This window comes from Phacochoerus africanus, chromosome 1 (genome assembly GCF_016906955.1).
Source record: "Phacochoerus africanus isolate WHEZ1 chromosome 1, ROS_Pafr_v1, whole genome shotgun sequence".
NCBI lineage: Eukaryota > Metazoa > Chordata > Mammalia > Artiodactyla > Suidae > Phacochoerus > Phacochoerus africanus.
The window spans coordinates 164,467,577-164,486,287 of record NC_062544.1 but is presented as its reverse complement, the minus strand read 5'-3'; the positions used below and the strand labels follow the sequence as shown (position 1 = coordinate 164,486,287).

The window sequence follows — 18,711 nt, the reverse complement described above, 5'->3', positions numbered from 1 at the left end:
AGGGTTTTCATCACAAATGGGTGTTGGATTTTGTCAAAGGCTTTTTCTGCATCTATTGAGAGGATCATATGGTTTTTAATCTTCAGTTTGTTAATGTGGCATATCACACTGATGGATTTGTGGATATTGAAGACCCCTTGCATCCCTGGGATAAATCCCACTTGATCATGATGTCCAATCCTTTTCACGTATTGTTGGATGCGGTTTGCTAGTATTTTGTTGAGGATTTTTGCATCGATGTTCATCCGTGAAATTGGCCTGTAGTGTTCTTTTTTTGTGGTATCTTTGGCTTTGGTATCAGGGTGATGGTGGCCTCATAGCATGAGTTTGGGAGTATCCCTTCCTCTGCAATTTTTTGAAATAGTTTCAGAAGGGGAGGTGTGAGCTCTTCTCTAAATGTTTGATAGAATTCACCTGAGAAGCCATCTGGTCCTGGACTTTTGCTTGTTGAAGTTTTTTAATCACAGTTTCAATTTCAGTTCCTGTGATTGGTCCGTTCACCTTTTCTATTTCACCTTGGTTTAGTCTTGGAAGATTGTACTTTTCTAAGAATTTGTCCATTTCTTCTAGGTTTTCCATTTTATTGGCATATGTGTAGTTGCATACAGTAGTCTCTTACGATCCTTTGTATTTCTGTGGTGTCTGTTGTTACTTCTCCTTTTTCATTTCTAATTTTATTGATTTGAGTCCTCTCTCTTTTTTGCTTGATAAGTCTGGCTAAGGGTTTATCAATTTTGTTGATCTTTTCAAAGAACCAGCTTTTTGTTTCATTGATCTTTTCTATGGTTTTCTTTGTTTCTATTTCATTGATTTCTGCTCTGATCTTTATGATTTCTTTCCTTCTGCTGATGTTAGCTCTTGTCTGTTCTTCTCTCTCGAGCTGCTTGAGATGTAAAGTTAGCTTGTTTATTTGAGCTTTTTCTTGTTTCCTGAGGTGGGCTTGTATTGCTATAATATTTTCTCTTGGAACAGCTTTTGCTGCATCCCATAGGTTTTGGAGTGTCGTATCTTCGTTGTCATTTGCTGCTAGGTATTTTTAAATTTCCTCTTTGATTTCTTCAGTGAACCATTGGTTGTTTAGTAGCATGTTGTTGAGTCTTCATGTGTTTGTGTTTTTTGCAGTTTTTTTCTTGTTGTTGATTTCCAGTCATATGGTGTTGTGTTCGGAAAAGATGCGTGATATGATTTCAATTTTCTTGAAGTTACTGAGTTTGGATTCGTAGGCCAGGATGTGATCAATCTTAGAGAATGTTCCATGTGGTCTTGAGAAGAATGTGTATTCTGTTGCTTTCGGATGGAATGTCCTATAAATATCTATGAAGTCCATCTGGTTTAATGCTTCATTCAGGGCCTGTGTTTCCTTATTGATTTTCTGTCTGGTTGATGTGTCCATTGCCCTAAGTGGGGTGTTAAAATCCCCCACTATGATGGTGTTATTGTCAATTTGTCCTTTTAAGGTTGTTAGCAGTTGCCTTATATATTGTAGTGAACCTCTATTGTGTGCATAGATATTTAAAATTGTTATATCATCTTCTTGGATTGATCCTTTCATCATTAGGTAGTGACCTTCTTTGTCCCTTAAAATATTCTTCATTTTAAAGTCTATTTTTTGTCTGATATAAGTATTGCTACTCCAGCTCTCTTTTGATTCCCGTTTGCAGGGAATATTTTCTTCCATCCTCTCACTTTCAATTTGTATGTGTCCCTAGAAGTGAAGTGGGTCTCTTGAAGACAGCATATATATGGGTCTTGTTTTTGTATCCATTCAGCCAGTATATGTCCTTTGGTCGGGGCGTTTAGTCCATTAACATTTAAGGTAATTATTGATATGTATGTTCTAATTGCCATTTTATTAATTGCTTTGGATTTGTTTTTGCTGCTTTTTTTCTTTCCTTCTTCTTTTGTTCTTTTCTGCCTATAGAAGTTCCATTAGTATTTGTTGTAAGGCTGGTGTAGTGTTGCTGAATTCTCTCAGCTTTTGCTTATCTGTGAAGGTTTTGATTTCTTCTTCAAATCTGAATGAGATCCTTGCTGGGTAGAGTAATCTTGGTTGGAGGTTTTTTCCTTTCATCACGTAAAGCATATCATGCCACTCCCTTCTGGCCTGCAGAGTTTCTGCTGAAAAATCTGCCAATAATCTTATCAGCATTCCCTTATATGTTATTTGTTTCTTTTCCCTAGCTGCTTTCAAGATTTTCTCTTTGTCTTTAATTTTGGTCAGTCTGGTGAATATGTGTCTCAGTGTATTCCTCCTTGGGTTTGTTTTATATAGTACTTGTTGAGCTTCTTGGATTTGAGCAAGTGGTTCCTTCCCCATGTTAGGGAAGTTTTTGGCTATTATATCTTGGAATATTTTTTCTGTCTCCCTCTTTCTCTCTTCTTCTTCTGGCACCCCTATAATATGTTTGTGCATTTAATGTTGTCTCAGAGTTCTCTGAGACTCTCTTCATTTGTTTTCAATCTTTTTTCTCTTTTCTGTTCCGCATCTGTAATTTCCACTAATCTGTCCTCCACCTGGTTTATTCGTTCTTCTGCCTCCTGTATTCTGCTGTTAGCTTCTTCTAATGAATTTTTTATTTCAGTTACTGTATTTTGCATCTCTTCTTGTTTAAGTTTTATATGTTGTATCTCTTTGTTCAGTATTTCCTGTAAGTTATCCATCTTTGCCTCCAGTTTATTTCCAATGTCTTGCATCATCTTCAGCATCAGCAGTCTAAAGTCTTTTTCCTGCAGGCTGAGAATCTCCTCATGGCTTAGCTGATTTTCTGGGGGTTTTCCTTTCTCCCTCATCTGAGTTATAGTTCTCTGTCTTTTCATTGTGATAGGTTTTTGGTGTAGTGACCTTTTTACTGACAATAGAGTTGTCACGTCTCTTACTTCTGATGTCTTCCTCCCTGTGGCTGATGTCAGTATGGGGGGCTTGCTGTAGGCTTCCTGATGGGAGAGGCTGATGCCTGCCCACTGGTGGGTGGAGCTGACTCTAATCCCTCTGGTGGATTAATCCCTAAACCCAGGTGGGTGGGGCTTAGTTTCTAGATGGGATTAGAGGCAGCTGTGTGCCTGAGGGGTCTTTTGGCAGCCTGTTTACTGAGGGGTGGGGCTGTGATCCCACCTGGGTTTTTGTTTGCCCTGGGGCTTCTCAGCAGCTGACTGAAGGGTAGGGCCAGATTTTCCCAAAATGGCCACCTCCAGAGAAAGGCATGCTGCTGAATATTCCTGAGAGCTTTGCTTCCAATATCCTTTCCTCACAACCAGCCACATTCACTCCTGTTTACCCAGGATGTCCTCCAAGAACTGCAGTCAGGTTTGACCTAGATTCCTATGGAGACTTTGCTTTGCCCTGGGACCCAGTGCACATGAAAGTCTCTGTGCGCCTTTTAAGAATGGGGTCTCCATCTCCCACAGTCCCGTGGAGCTCCTGCACACAAGCCCCACTGGCCTTCAATGCCAGATGCCCTGGGGGCTCTTTCTCCTAGTGCCAGATTCCCACATGTGAGAGTTTGATGTTGGGCTCAGAACTGTCATTGCTGTAGGTGAGTCTCTGTGAACCAGTTAGTTTCCCGCTTGTGGGGCTTCCCACCCAGGAGGTATGGGGTTGTTTATATTGAAAAATCGCCCCTCCTACCTCTTAATGTGTCCTCATCTTTTTCTTATGGAGTAGGATATCTTTTTTAAGGTTTCCGGTCCATTTGAGTGAAGAATGTTCAGTCTTTATTTGTGAATTTTGTTGTTTTTAGGAGAGAAGTTGAGCTCCAATCCTTCTATTCCGTCATGTTAATCCTGAGATCATTCCTAAACTCCTTTCTGATTACTGTTGCCAGAATCAGTTTTTATTGCTTGCAAACAAAGAAACCTAAATAGTACAAGGGCAGGAATAATCCAAGAGGTATTTCAACAACAACAAAAAAAAACCTGCATGACTTTGTAACAATTCAGAAGAGAAGAGAGACTCAAAGACAGCACAGCCTTTAGGCCAGGATGTTTAGAACTGTCTTATGCCAGGTGCATACTGATGGACAAACAAAAAGAATCAAGCTTACAAAGACAGTTTGCACAGTGTTCATTATCTTTTTGATTCAGCCCCTTATAAGATTCATTATGAACACTTCAGTGTGAGGGTGGCTTGCCAATTACCACATCTTCTGCTTTCACTTTCAGTTGTTGCTAATTTGATGATGATCATTTGATTTATTTTGATCATCTTTTACTTCAAGGGCCACATTTGCAGGCGCCTCATCTCAGTCTCTTGGAAATTGCACCTGCAAAATGTTCAGTAGTTACATAGAAGAACTTAGTTTTATGGAAACAAGTGGCTTTTAGACATGCAAATGAAGGTTGGCATTTCTGTTACCCAGAAGTCTGATGCTCTGCTATTGGAAGTACATAAGTGCAGGTTGAGAAAACTTTTCTTTAGGAAGACTACACAGAATGTCCAGTGCAAGTGAGACGTCTTTCTGGAGGATGAGGGTATGTAGACAGAAATGGACTGTAAGGGTTCTCACATGGTGAGAGAGGATGGAAGGAAGAACATGTGTGGAAGGGTCTGTCCTCATTACCAAATCAGCCACTGAGGGGTGTGTTTCTGGTTTTTAGCTCTTCTGCTAACCTGTTGAGGGATTGGAATAAATCACCCTATTGACTAATATTGCAGTTTTATTTACTGCTAAGGTAACAGGATTTTATTATTTTGAAATGGAAGGACATTGTACACATATATATAATGTGACTTTTGACTAAATAGGTGACCCAGGGTATTCCCTCTCTGAAGTCTGCCATATACATGCCTACCTAATTTCTGATCGGGTAGAGTTTTTCTTGTGCAGAGGCCTATTTTCTAAAAGTCATTAGGTTACTGAGTCATTGTCTTAAAGGTAATATTGAAAATAATTCAGCAGTATTATTTATAGCATAATCTCTAGTGGAATTGAATCCTGTCATAGAAACTGCTTTTCAGTTTATAAAGATAACCAAAAAACACAGCTGGACAGGTTGTTTGAAAAATTCATTTTTATAATCTGTTTCCTAGCTGAGACTTTGGGGGTCAGGTTTTTGCCAGAAGCAAACTTTCAGGGCCTGTCATTAAACACCCAAAGGGTAAGATTTCTAATGGCAACATTGACACTGCGTCTAATGATTTCTCTGCTTCCAGGCACTGCTGTAATAAAGGCAGCTTCCATTTTTAGATTCCTGGGGCATATTTTATGTCCACTGGAAGCAAAGGAGGAGGAGGGAGGCCATGGGCATCCCTCACTTTCTCATAAAAATAGTTAAACAGTATAGCCCACTATTTACTCAGCTTAGAATGGTTTCTGTCTAGGAAAATAAACGTGTAAAAATCTGAAAGAAAGAAAAAGTCCTCATTACTAAATAATACTATTGGGTTTTGCAGTCTGATTCTAGAGAGTCTGAAAAAAAAATTTTTTTAATGTAGGACGGTAAAAACAAGTGACATTCTTCCCATTCACTAAGGAATTGGCCGAGATGTCTGAAAAAGAGAACTCAGCACACACAAGCATCAAGCACAACATAAACAGTTTATTCATCTCAGCCCCATCACCCAGGCATGTTCTCCTGTTGGTCTCAAATGACAAAGCCTTAATTACATTGTCATGATAAGCAAAAGCTGACACTTGAAAGCTCAGGTCCTGCTTATCTGTCAGATCAGCTCTTGAAAGGCCTTTGTAGAATAAGTAGTCAGGGAAAAGGGAACCTGGGGAAGTCTTTCTTTTTTGCAATAGACAAAGAGGAAAGATTTCCAAATGAAATGACTATTATTGGACATGTTGAGACTTTACTTGCTCTGAGTATGTAGGTTGTCTCATTACGTCTCATCTCCATCATCTCTCTGCTTGGAAAAAACTTGTCTGAAACTCTGAACAGGCTTCTAGTTCAGAGGTGGATGTGTTCCATTTGGCTTGCCACAGATGCCTTGCATGACTGGATAGGAAATATATTTCTAGATCTTAGTAAATAAAACAAATCACCATGAGGGGACCTTAGTTTGAATTGATTCTCAAATCAAGTCTGGCCGGTTTCAGTGTCTCAATACATGTCATTAACTGACATCTCAGCTTTAAACTGTTCTTGCTTTCATATTGACAGGACCATGTGAATCCAACTTAATTAGCCAACAATCCACCAACAAATGAGGTTCACTGAGTGCTTTCCAAGCTGAAAATAAAACCCAGAGGCTCAAAATATTAGGCATTCAAGCTCTAGCAATCAACACCCAAAATTCTCAAGGGGATTAGTTAACTAACTCACTGAACCAAGGGCAAACATGCAACGACACCATCTCAATAAACATAGGTATAAAGTATATCTCCTCACATTATGAGTCATTAACTCACACCTGCACTTTCTTGAACCAGATAGCTCATCATTTCAATATTCAAACAACCTTGCACATGTAACTTGAATAGTGGACAAATTTACCTCTACTTTCTTCACTGCAAATGTTTTCAGTCATTATTTAATGTCTCTTCATGATGCCAGCAGGTACAGGGAAAAGCAAGTTCTTCCTCAGTTGCCCATGTTCTGCATAGGCATTGTCAGAAGATAGATGGCATGAATATTAACATACAGGTGAAGAAGAAAGAAGGGTTGTGGATAATCCCCAGTCCCTCTCTCAAATGGATCAATGGTTCATTTAACCAAAATGGGGGATATTAGTGAATGAATGCATGTAGCAGAAAGAGAGACACAAAAATTAGTTCATTGGAAAATCTTCTGGATTCTATACAAGTGTGGAACGTCCACATGGAAAGATACAGTGGGCCAGTGGGCATGACTGTCTGGGATGAGGTTGCTGATTAGAAGTTTAGGTGACACTGGTGTATGTATATTAGCTGACTCAAAGGAAATTAAAACTGAAAATAAAGGGTAAACCTGACCAACGCCAATATTTGAGATAGAAAGCCAGGGATCTAAGGGAAAGAAAAGTTTTCTTCTCCTTCAGACCTCAAGCTACTTTGCAAAAACACTCACTACTACATTATTGAAGGAAATTTTTGTTTTAAATGGAAATTTGTAAACCTTGCATCATGGATAGTAAGTATCTCTTAAGTGCATGCCTACACTCTACATTAGACAATCGAGAAATAAGAACATAGATTTGTGCTGTTTTCTATATTGATACTCTTATATCCCACAGACTCATGATTAAGCTGCCAACTGTAGCATTGCCAAATGTGGTGGACTAGACAGTAATTGTACTCTTTGGAAACTTGGAATCCTTCATATTCCCTGAAGGAGTTTTTCATTTCATTAAATCTTTGACTTCTCAGATCCAAGTTCACATTCAGCAGTGGTGGTAGAAACCTGTCAGAAATGTCTCTTTTTACTAGATCAAAAATAAATAAAAGTGTGGCATGGAAAAATAACCCATCAACCTTAAAGCCCCTCAGAGTACTGCCTAAGAGCAAGACACATTTTTTTTCCTCACTCGCTCTCTTTCTGTGTTTTGATGATATAATCAATATTTCCTGTCCAAAACTGCAATATTCTCCAGTCTTAGAAACCCCTCAAGTCTGCATTTAATGTCAAAGAAAATCATGCTCCATATGACAGATGTTTATTTTTCAGCTTCTGTATATGAAGGCTTCATCAACTTTTAATGAGAAAAGAACTACTGAAAAATATTATCAGTAGCAGAGACTGTAGATGACAATAGTCTTGCGTAAGAAAATGTAAATATTAGAAGAAAATAGACTCTGACACCAATAAATCCTGATAAACATATATCTGTATGTAAGGATCAAAAATAATTTCTCCTACATTTCCTTTTCAGAGAAGATGAATATTTCTTGAAATAGAGATGCATCCCTTTGGCAAACCTACATTTGAGTGTCTGATGTCTGCTGGGCGCTGTTATGGAATTGGGGGCGATGCAAAGAAGGAAGTTAGAGACCCAGCCTTTGAGGAGATCTAGGTTGAGAAGGAACACTGGTAATATAGTTGTCAGGAAGTCCCCATGTAATTCTTTAATTCTGCATATCAGACCTTGAAGCAAATGTAAAAAGAGCCATTCAGATCACAGACAAGATGGGAAGGTGCCTAGAGATCATCTAGAGAGGTATTTGCCAGAGTTTCTGAGCTTTATTAGAAAAAATAAAATAAAATCATTTTACATGCACCTGTCTGCATACAAGCATTTTTTTTTTGCCCACAAAGTTACTTACATACTTTAAAATGCACAAGAATTCTAATTAAAAATTATGAAGTTCTTATATTTTCTTCCACCCTTCAGTGATTTTTCTTTTATACCCCAATTTAAAGAACACTAATGCAGACCATCTTCTTTATTCCTTGAGAAGAAAACAATGGACCAGGCAATGAATTTAAATTGCACTAGTCATTCAGCTAGTTCAGTGTCTGAACTATGACCAAATAGATCCCAGGTCTCCTGACAACCTTTGTGGTACATTTTTTCTTATGCAAGTTACAACCGCACAATGAAACGATATCATGTAAGCACATGTTTGTACACACACACACACACACACACACACAAGCATTATATTAATAATACTAATGCTACTGATGCTCTCTGGGAGGGTCCAAATGTGGGAATCAAGGAGGGCAGTGTAAATGGTACTCTGTTAACCAAAAGGAATTAATTGCCCTCTCAAAACTGATCTCTCTGGAAAAAATTTACTTGCCAGCAGAATCGTTTCTCTTCCCAAAGAATTATGGACCTCCTCATGCTGTTTCCTAAACTTCTTTGCTTGCCAATTAACTGTGAATTTAACTGTGTATCTCTGTGGTTTTTCAAACAGCTCTTTTAGTTAATGTCATAAAGTGTTGGTTCCAGTTCTTGTTCAAAATTGCATAAATGAGTCCTTGCCAACAGCTCTTCAGGGATCTTGTCCACCACTGAAAGCTCAATGTGCAAACTGAAAGGCAATTTTGAGCACACACATGAGTCAGAAACTCTTATTATTATTTTATCTAAGCCACTTCTCGATTTCTTTCAAAGGTCCTTATTTATTTTAGTTCTCAGATATTTTTGAGCTTGCTCCACTCCCTATGCACCCAGGTGTATGTACTTGGTTCCATATGTCATTGCCAGAGGACCCCATAAATACAACTTGAAACCAAGACCTTAGACATCCAACCTAATAGTTGCCTTTAATGACTGCTAGTTTTTTCAGAAGAGATGGAAGCAAAATGATTAGATTTTATTTTTGTTGAGAAAGAAAATGAAGTAATGTAGAAGATTGATACAGTAGATGTTTTATAGTTCTATTTTATGAGTATTTTGACTAATAAAGAATGTAAGAGAAATACTTTCACACCTATAATGAATAGTTTGATCATTTAAGCAGAGAGCATATTGGTTGTTTCTAAGTTTTGTATTTAGAAAAAATGTAATTAATTCAATGTGTATTTACTCTCTAACCTATCTTGGATTCAAACCCAAAGTGTGCTGGTAAACTGCATGTTCTTGTATATGTCACAGAGTTTCCTACCTTGCTCCCTTCACTCACATTGAATCCCCTAACTGACCCTGCACCTCCAAATTCTTCTTATCTTTCAAGACCTAAATGCCTCTGCATCCTTTAGGAAAACTTTTCCCATTTCTCTTCCACCTTCCTCAGCTCCAAAGAAATCAGTCTCTCTCAGAATTCTCATATTCTTATCACCTACTGCATATCTACCTGCTATTAGATGTCTCTGTGTACATGTTGTCTCTGGTAGGAGACATCAAGCTACTTGAGATCTAGGATTAGGTTTATTTATCCCTGAATTCCCCACATCCATAACCTGTGCTTTCCTCATTGAATGACCTCAATAGAGAGACAGCATTTGCGTGGATGAATAGCAGATACTTAAGCTAACTTGCAAAAATCTGGTACCCTAACTGTGGTATTTCTTAAAATTGTATAAGTTTGGATTGCTGGGAGGGAGGAGCACATTTTCACCTGCTCTTCTTAGTACAGAAGTTAGTGTTGAAAAGAAGGCAACAAATAATGATGAAGGGCGTAAGATGTGTGAAACATACTAGATGCTTTGCATTTCTTCCTCAGCAACTTACTGAATAGGAAATGTTCCTGAAAGAGCTTCTCTCAGTTATTCCTTTTTTTCTCATCTTCTTCCTTTCATCTATTTCTTGTAATTATAGCAAAACCTTAAATTTACTTACTCATTAGTGTTTAGTTTACAAATCTTTCGAAAACCCGTATATAGTATTGCTTTATCAGAACGGACCTGTGAGACAGGTAGGTGCTATCCAAATGAGAAAACTGAGTCATAGATGGGTTGAGCCCTTGCCAGCATCACCTATTGTATACCTGCAGCCATGGCCAGAGAACAGCAGCCTGGGGGGATGGAGAGCTGAGGGACCCCAGGGCCTGAGAGCCATGGACCACACTGTCATTTTATAACTCTTAATTCATGACCAAACCTATTTTTTCTTATTTTTTGAATGTTCTCTTTGGCTATTTTTTAAATTTTTTTCTTTTTACTTTTTTGTTTGCTTGTTTGTTTGTTTCTTTTTAGGGCTGCATGTGTGGCATATGGAGATTCCCAGGCTAGGAACTACAGCTGCTGGCCTATGCCATAGCCACAGAAATGCCAGATCCAGGCTGTGTCTGCAGCCTAAACCACAGCTCATGGCAATGCCGGATCATTAACGCACTGAGCGAGGCCAGGAATGGAACCCGAAACCTCATGGTTCCTAGTCAGATTCGTTTCCACTGAGCCACTACAGGAACTCCTAATTTTTTCTTTATTAAGTTTTAAATTCTACTGTCTTTTGGTCCATTTTTATGTCTTATATAGATTCTTGAGGTAAACAGTCCATTTATTTTCAATTTTTTTTCTAATTAAATGCATGTAAGACTATAATCTTCCCTGCGAGTAATCCTTAAGTTTTATCTTACTGGTTTTGACAAGAAATATAATATACACATATTGTTATTTATTTCTTCATAAGCTAAAATTTCAAATTTGATTTCATTTTCAACTTTAATTTTATTAAAAGAATACAGTAAAAATCCCTAATAGGTATGTTTATATAACTATGCTTGTTAATTTAGAATTTTATAACATTTTATCACGAACATAAAGATATGATTTGTTTTCTTTTTTTTTTGGAGGGGGAAAGAATTTATTGAACTATTTGATAGTAAAATATATTCAATTTTATTACATAAAATTTCTTTTACATTCTAGTATTGCTGGGATTTTAAAAAAATTTAAATAAAGAAAAAGAAAATGTTAACTACTATTAAATGCTATTAATAGATAATTGTTCCATGAAACTAAAATTACTTCATAGAATCATATCAATTCTAGAAAGTCACAGAAAAAAATGGAGAATAAGACACACACACAAAAAAAATTTTTTTTGTAGTTAGCGAAGGTTGTTTATGAACCAAGAAAAAAAGATAATGAAAAAAAACTGTTGCTTCTTTGAAGCTGCTTTCTACTTATCCCAAGTTGCAGAAAGGATAAGAATAAGGCAGAAGTCTATTTTAAGGACCACAAAGGTCAAAGACAAGCCATAGCAAAGGAGAGTTGATACTTAGTACCAAAGTGTTAGAGATTTGGCTTTCAAAGTGAGATCCCAGTACCAGTAGCATGGACATTCCTGGTAGTGTAAATGCAAAAGCTTGGGCTTTACTCCAAAAGTACTGAAGCAGAATCTGCATGTTAACAAGATTCCCAGGTGATTTGAATGTTCATTAATATTCCAGAGGCATTAGGTGGAGTTTTGACACTTCTCTTGCCTGATACAGATTCTTGGGCCACAGTTGAGCTTCCAGGTGAGGTCAAGTGGCTTCTGATGTATGGGGAAAAAAGTAGGATAAGCTATAAATTAAGCACAGCCTGGGAGTGACAAGCAACACAAGGGGTGAGAAATAGCAGTAATAGAAAAGAAAGGAAGTGGGTTCCTCTGAAGTGAGATATGCCTGTCACTTTAAGACAGACATCAGAATTTACCATTTGCAGTGGCCTCTGACCTGAAAGTTTGTGGTCTAGAAATTTAGAAACATTTTCTTTTTTTTTTTTTTTTGTCTTTTTGCTATTTCTTGGGCTGCTCCCGCGGCATGTGGAGGTTCCCAGGCTAGGGGTCAAATCGGAGCTGTAGCCACCGGCCTACGCCAGAGCCACAGCAATGCAGGATCCGAGCCGCGTCTGCGACCTACACCACAGCTCACAGCAACGCCGGATCCTTAACCCACTGAGCAAGGGCAGGGACCGAACCCGCAACCTCATGGTTCCTAGTCGGATTCGTTAACCGCTGCGCCACGACGGGAACTCCCTTTTTTTTTTTTTTTTTAAGATTTTCTACATAGAGGAGACTTCCCGTGTTCATCTTTAAACTTCGTATTTACTTGAAAAAATTAAGTTTAAATGATTCGAAGGTATAATAATGATATGTTTGAAAATTTTACTTTAGAAGGGATATCTGTCTAAAATTGAAAGGATATTTGAAATATTTTGAGAAAGTCGGGCTGCCTCAATTGAAATTATCTAAAGCTTTCATTTGGACCAGTATTATTTCTTTGTCCTGAACTTAAAAAAAAAAAAAAGTCTAAATTGAGGTGTTAATCCTAGTGAATTAATAAAATAATATATAGGAAAATGACAGACCCATGGAATTGGAGGGTGTTCAAATTTCTACTTTATGTAGAAAATTCTTTTTATAGCAGCTCTGGCAGATGATCATTCAGCCCAAACATTTCAAATGATAAAGTCTCATACTTCAAGGCAGCCACTCCATTGTAAGATGGTCTCATATTTTGAAAAATCAGTGAATGGGAATCAGAAGACATATTTCCAAGTCTGGGCCATCCTTCTTTAATCATTCTAGGCCTAATTACTCCTGTCCCTAAGCCACTTGTTCTAAACTAATAGCTAAAATTCTCATCACTTTTAAAAACACCAATTCCAACCATAGGTCGGATTGAAATGAGCCTGAGTCTAGTCCTCTGGGACCTGCCATGGCATCTCAGGTGCCATTGGCATCTTCCATTGTCCTAGTTATAATAGGAGAATACAGGTGGAGTCTTACTTCCAGATGACACACCTTCAGTGGTTTCAGAGGACCACCAAAATTTAGAATAAGAAGGATCCTACAGGATTCAGATAAGAAAAGAGGAACTAGCTGGCTATTGACAGAGTTTAATACAGGAAATCAGATATGCAGGTGGTAGAGAATTGCAAAAATAAAAGAAGAGCCCCAAGGCAACACAGAGGGAGAAACTACAGGAAGCAAGTGCGACTCCCCCAGGACTAGAGGACAAAGGGAAGAGAATCTAGAAGCTCCTAAGAAGGAGCCACCAAGCTGGGACTCAGGCCTCTGAGGACACTGTCTGGCTGCTGCTTCTTCTGCTGTGGGGGTCCAAGGGGGCTGGTCTGGAGGTGAAGGACAAAAACAAAAAACAAAAACAGAAAACAAGGCTTGGCGCAACTGCCAAGGCCATGGTGATAATCCATTGCTGTGATACAACTGACACAAACAGCAGGCAAACAGGAAGAAGCAAGGCCTTCTCCCCCCTCCTGCATCCTCCTCTCCTCCAGGGCTCCATACTGACAGAGCCCTACAGGCCCAGGCAAATGAAGTTGTGCTCTGCAGAGCCCAGCCCCAGGCTCAGAGAGCCTGCACAGGAGAGTGGGTTTGCAGCTGAGACACTAGTTTACCTACTGGCAAGAGACACTCTTCCCTCTCCTTTTCACACCTGAGAATCCAAGGTCCAGAGCATGTGAGAGAGTTGTCTAGAGCCCCACATAATAGTGTTACAACTTGGGCACACACAGATTTTTAAAAATATAATGGCAGTTAAAACATATTTTTGTAAGGTAGAAAACTGTTAACTCTGTATCTGTTTAGATGGCCAAGATTTTAATAGTTAATAGATATATATAGGTAAGACATTTTCAAGATGTGTTTTGGCTTCTAAGTCACACTAATTATAGTAATTGTGTGACTTAATTCATTACCAAGCTACAGACTTGTGATTATCTTTGCTAATACTAAGGGTCAGATCAACATAGCTGTTTTATTTTAATTACAACACCAAGACTCTGGTCAAGTAGGCATGCTCTCCATTGTTTGTTGCTTGTGTGACATATTGGTACACAAAACTCAAAAAAATATTAGCAGAAACTTGACCCATTAGCGTTCTAATAGATGCAAGGAGACGAAAACCAGTGGAGCTATTAGGGAAAATATCCTCAGAAGGTATCTCCAGCCAATACAGATACATAATCTTCATCATCATATCTCTGACTCTTTCCATGGAACATCAGAAATGATATTTTTATGAATTCCCATTGTGGCTCATCAGGTTAAGAACCCAACATAATGTCTGTGAGGATGTGGGTTCAATCCCTGGCCTCACTCAGTAGGTTAAGGATTTGGCATCAGCTGAGATGCCATGCCAGGCCCCAGCATTGCCACAAGCTGTGGTATAGCATTGTTGTGGCTGTTGTGCAGGCCTGCAGCTGAAGCTCCAATTAGACCTTAAAAAGAAAAAGAAAAAAAAGAATAAATAAATAAATGATATTTTTTAGATGGCTTAAAATTACCTTAAAACATTAATGGATGGTCTAATACAGGCAGGCAGAAAAGTACAGGGAGTCTGTAGAATTTTGAATCTCAACTCTGCCACTTTCAGGGTGACCTTGAATAAATTACTTTGGTTTCTTGTTACCTGGTGATAGGAATGTTCATTTATTTATTCAACAAATACGTGGAGTGCCTACCATGTACCTAGCATTGCTCTAACGAATGGGGACCAGTGAATCATGCTGCATTCATTGATCTTTCCACTGCAGTGCAAGGAGGCAGAAAAAAACCCATAAATATATAAAATGTTAGGTGGCAGTAAACAGTATAAAAAAATAGATCAAGATAGGCTAGTAGAGTGATAAGAGGGATTTATTTTTATAGAGTTCAGAGCAAAGGCCTGTCTGATAATGTAACATCTTAAGGAAAGGAGGGAGCCATGATGTCTGGAAAAGAACTTTTCAGACAGCAGGGACCAGACATACAAGGGTTCTACAGTGGAACCTGCTTGGCAAGAATAGTGTATAGCAAAGAGGGAGCAGGTAGGAGACGTGCTTAGGGAGCTGTGGGGAGAGGAGGAGGGAGCAGGCCCAGATCCCACAGGACCTGTTGGTCCTAGGGATCCATTACAGAGTTGGGAGCAGAGGACTGACATGATTCAAAATGCCTTAAAAGAATCGCAATTTCTGAGAATTCCTATTGTGGCTCAGTGGAAACGAACCCTACTAGTATCCATGAGGATGCAGGTTCGATCCCTGGCATCACTCAGTGGATTGGGGATCCAGCGTTGCTGTGAGTTGTGGTGTAGGTCACAGATACAGTTTAGATCTGACATTTTTATGGCTATGCAGACGGCAGCTGCAGCTCCAACGTGACCCCTAGCCTGGTAGCCTGGGAACTTCCCTATGCCGCATGTGTGGTCCTAAAAAAAAAAAAGAATCACTGTTGCTGAGTGGAAGATAGACTGTGGAGGTGGGAGGCCAGCAAGGGGTACAGGGGGCCAATTAGGAAACTATTACTGTAATGCAGGCAAAAAATGATGGTAGCTTGGTAAAGTCCTTTGGGGTGGAGGTGTTAAGGAGTGATTGGATTCCAGGTGAGTTTTGAAGGCCAAGACAATGAAATTGCTGATGTACAGAGCAAGAAGTAAAGGGTGTTCCCAGAGTTTGGGCCCCAGCAGCAGGAAGCGTGGAGATGCTCTTACTGAGAAGGAGAAGACAACAGGAGGGGCTGCTTGCTAGTGGGGAGCATGTTGTGAGAGAGTAAAACAATGAAATAAAGAAGGTGATATAAATAAAACTAGTGTGTTCCTTGCCCACAATAGGCATTTGGCCAACCTTTGTAATAATTCTCTGGTACCTGTTCTTGTTCTCAGTATGTACTTGTGCACTCCCTGCACTCCCCTTCCTTTTTATTCACTACTTCTTAGCAAATCAATAGTCAAAACATCTCCACAACAGTGGGAGATCAGCTAAACCTCACCCAGAAAAACCTCCAACAGACTGCAGAATCAGCAGAGATAGATAAATTGCTTTTTTCAGTAAAGAAAGAAAAATATTTGATACCAAAACAACATGCACGGCAATCCTCCTAGTTCTTCGAAGTCCTCAAAGTCCTTCAGGACTCTAAAAGTTTCCCCGGTACTTGTTGTTCTTTTTTAATAGAAATTCTGTGAAGAGTGAAATATAATATTTTATAAGCATTTTTTTCTTAGAATTTCTGAAGAGAGGCTAGAAAATTGAAAATTGACCTAAAATATCTAATCTATATAAATGCTTATTGTGTATATATTTCTTGGCAAAATTTCCCTGTTTTTGTTCCTTTGCCTAACATTTTGAAGCATAATATTAAAAGGAAATAAGTGATATAAATATATTAGATAAATGTATCTTAGCAATATTTTATCCAAAGCCAACCCCCAAAATAACCAACATATATATATAGAAGCATAAGTCTTCCTATAAAAAATATGCTTGGTTCTTTAAAATTCTTTATTGCAGATTCATTAGAAATGTCAGTATTCAGTTCACATATCTCTATACTCTTAAGAATCATCAGCATTTAATTTATGAGTGTTTTTAGTTGGAAAGATTCTGCTGTTTAAAATTCAATTCAATCCCCTTGGTTCGAGTTGAGGAATACTTACATTTTGTGTTTTTCCCAAAGCCCTCTTCTATGCTCAATTTCCCATAATTAATCAAATCTTTAATCCAAGGTAGAATACAGTCCCTATCACTGCCCCACCCCAGCTCAGGGGCATTAATAACACAAAAAATAACAGAGCCTGGGGATAAATAACACATTTGTCCCATGGTTACTACTCCTCTGTCCCCAGGCAGGATTTACTATATGTGTGGCTTCTTATAGCATTTAAAGCTGGTGTAATGATGGCTTATGAAATAAATCCTGCAACCAGCCAAGAAGCAGCTGAGTGCTCATTATAGGTTGGAAGCATACAAAAACAGACGAGCTTACCTTCCAGGAGTGTTTGCCTTGGATATGTTCATGATATTATTCAGCTGCAGAAAGATGGAGCCCCCAGCTGTGCCAAGGAGGCAGAGGAGCAAACAAGCACCTCTTTCTGTGCTTGGCAAGTAGGAGCATTGGCAGAGTCAACAGAACCCTTGTAGATACCTTAGGTTTATGACTTATGGTTTTTAATACTAAATTATGGTATGATAGGAACTTCAGGCTTAAGTACACAGTGGAAAGCAAATATCTAAGCAAATATGCTAGCACTTAGTATAAAATGCAGCAAAGTAGTTGGCACTGATGATGAAGGCCTGCAGTTGACTATACAGTCTTTTGTTCATGGGTTTCCAAGTATAACTTTCCTAACTTTTGACCAGAGAATCATTTATCCCCAGGAAGAATCTACTTCTTAATATTTTTGTTTAGCTTTAATCCTGCAAGCTCCATGTTTAAAGTAAGTTGTAAGGTTTACCCAGGTTTCATCATCGTAATTATTAGCAATTTTAACTCTGTTGACACCAAGTACATTTTCTAGCTGGGATATCCCTATCCTTTGACTTAGATGGGAAAAACAATATTGATTTTGACTGGTATGTTTTATAAATTTCAGGGATAGTTGCTGTTCTCTTCTGTGGAGTCACACAAGCACATTATACCTACAACAACCTGTCGCTGGATTCCAAAATGAGGACTAAACAGGTAAAAGAAAAAACTCACTATAGGCTTTGTGTCCTTTCTCGGTGTAATGGTTACGTGGCATTTCTGGCAGTGGACTCAAAGAATTTGATTAGTAAAGAAAGTAAGCTTAAGTCTTCATTATAGGTTGGATATTTATAGATTGTTTTTCCTTCAGAATAACTATTAACAATTCTCTTAGTAAGCAAAAATATAGTTATAATAGTCTCTCCCTCCTGAGAAATGTGGAATGGAAACTGTCTGTCTTAAAGATGAAAGGCCCACTGTCAGTAATAATTCACAGTCACTTACATCTAAAAGCATTATAAAGCATGTGAGATTGGGTAGTTATATAGAAAGAAGGAAATGAAGAAGAATAAGGAAGTAATGTTTGGTCTTTAATTGGGTGCTTTCATTTCCAAGTAAATTCAACTGCCAGTTGTCACACAAGCAGAATGTATCTCCCATATGCCAGGAACACATCTGTTTCGGTATTTTCACACAAACACAGATTCATTCCACAAACATTCGCAGCATAGCTTCTCTGTGCCAAGCACTGTGCTAGGTCCTAGGAATAAAAGGGCAGACCCTTTAAGTGATTCATTGTCAAGTCTGTGGAGGATAAAGATGTGCAATGAGCAATTACTTAATCAAAGTGTGGTGAGTACTGTGATAGAAATATCTGTAGAGTTTGTTTGGGGAGAATTTGATAGGGCCTCCTCTCATGCTTAGGATTGGGAAGGTGAGGAGGAAGCTTCCGGAGATGGTAGCCTGATCTGGAGCTTTAAATACAAATAGAGGTTAATTAGGTAACGATGTAACATCCAGTAGGAGATGAGAAGTAGCAGAAAGGGCATTCAAGGCCAAGGCTGCAGCAGGGCAAAAGCTCTGAAGCAGGTGATTGGAGAACTTTAAACAGTTCTGTGTGGCTAGTGAATGGAGTGAGGCTGAAGTTAGTGGAATATAGTGAGGGATGAGACCACACACACAGCCAGAAACCAGGTTATGGAAGGACCATCATAACTTTTGAAGAAGTTTAGACTTCG

At 38.7% G+C, this 18,711-nt stretch overlaps 1 protein-coding gene across 3 annotated transcripts in view; it reads left to right on the top strand.

The window, feature by feature from the left end:
• SLC9A9 (solute carrier family 9 member A9) overlaps positions 1 to 18,711 on the top strand; it is a 557,820-nt gene that overhangs the window by 277,785 nt on the left and 261,324 nt on the right. For all 3 annotated transcript variants that reach the window (XM_047784062.1, XM_047784054.1, XM_047784070.1), the window contains one exon: positions 17,601 to 17,689. In XM_047784062.1, coding sequence (XP_047640018.1) covers positions 17,601 to 17,689 — 89 coding nt within the window. The remainder of the gene's footprint in view (positions 1 to 17,600; positions 17,690 to 18,711) is intronic.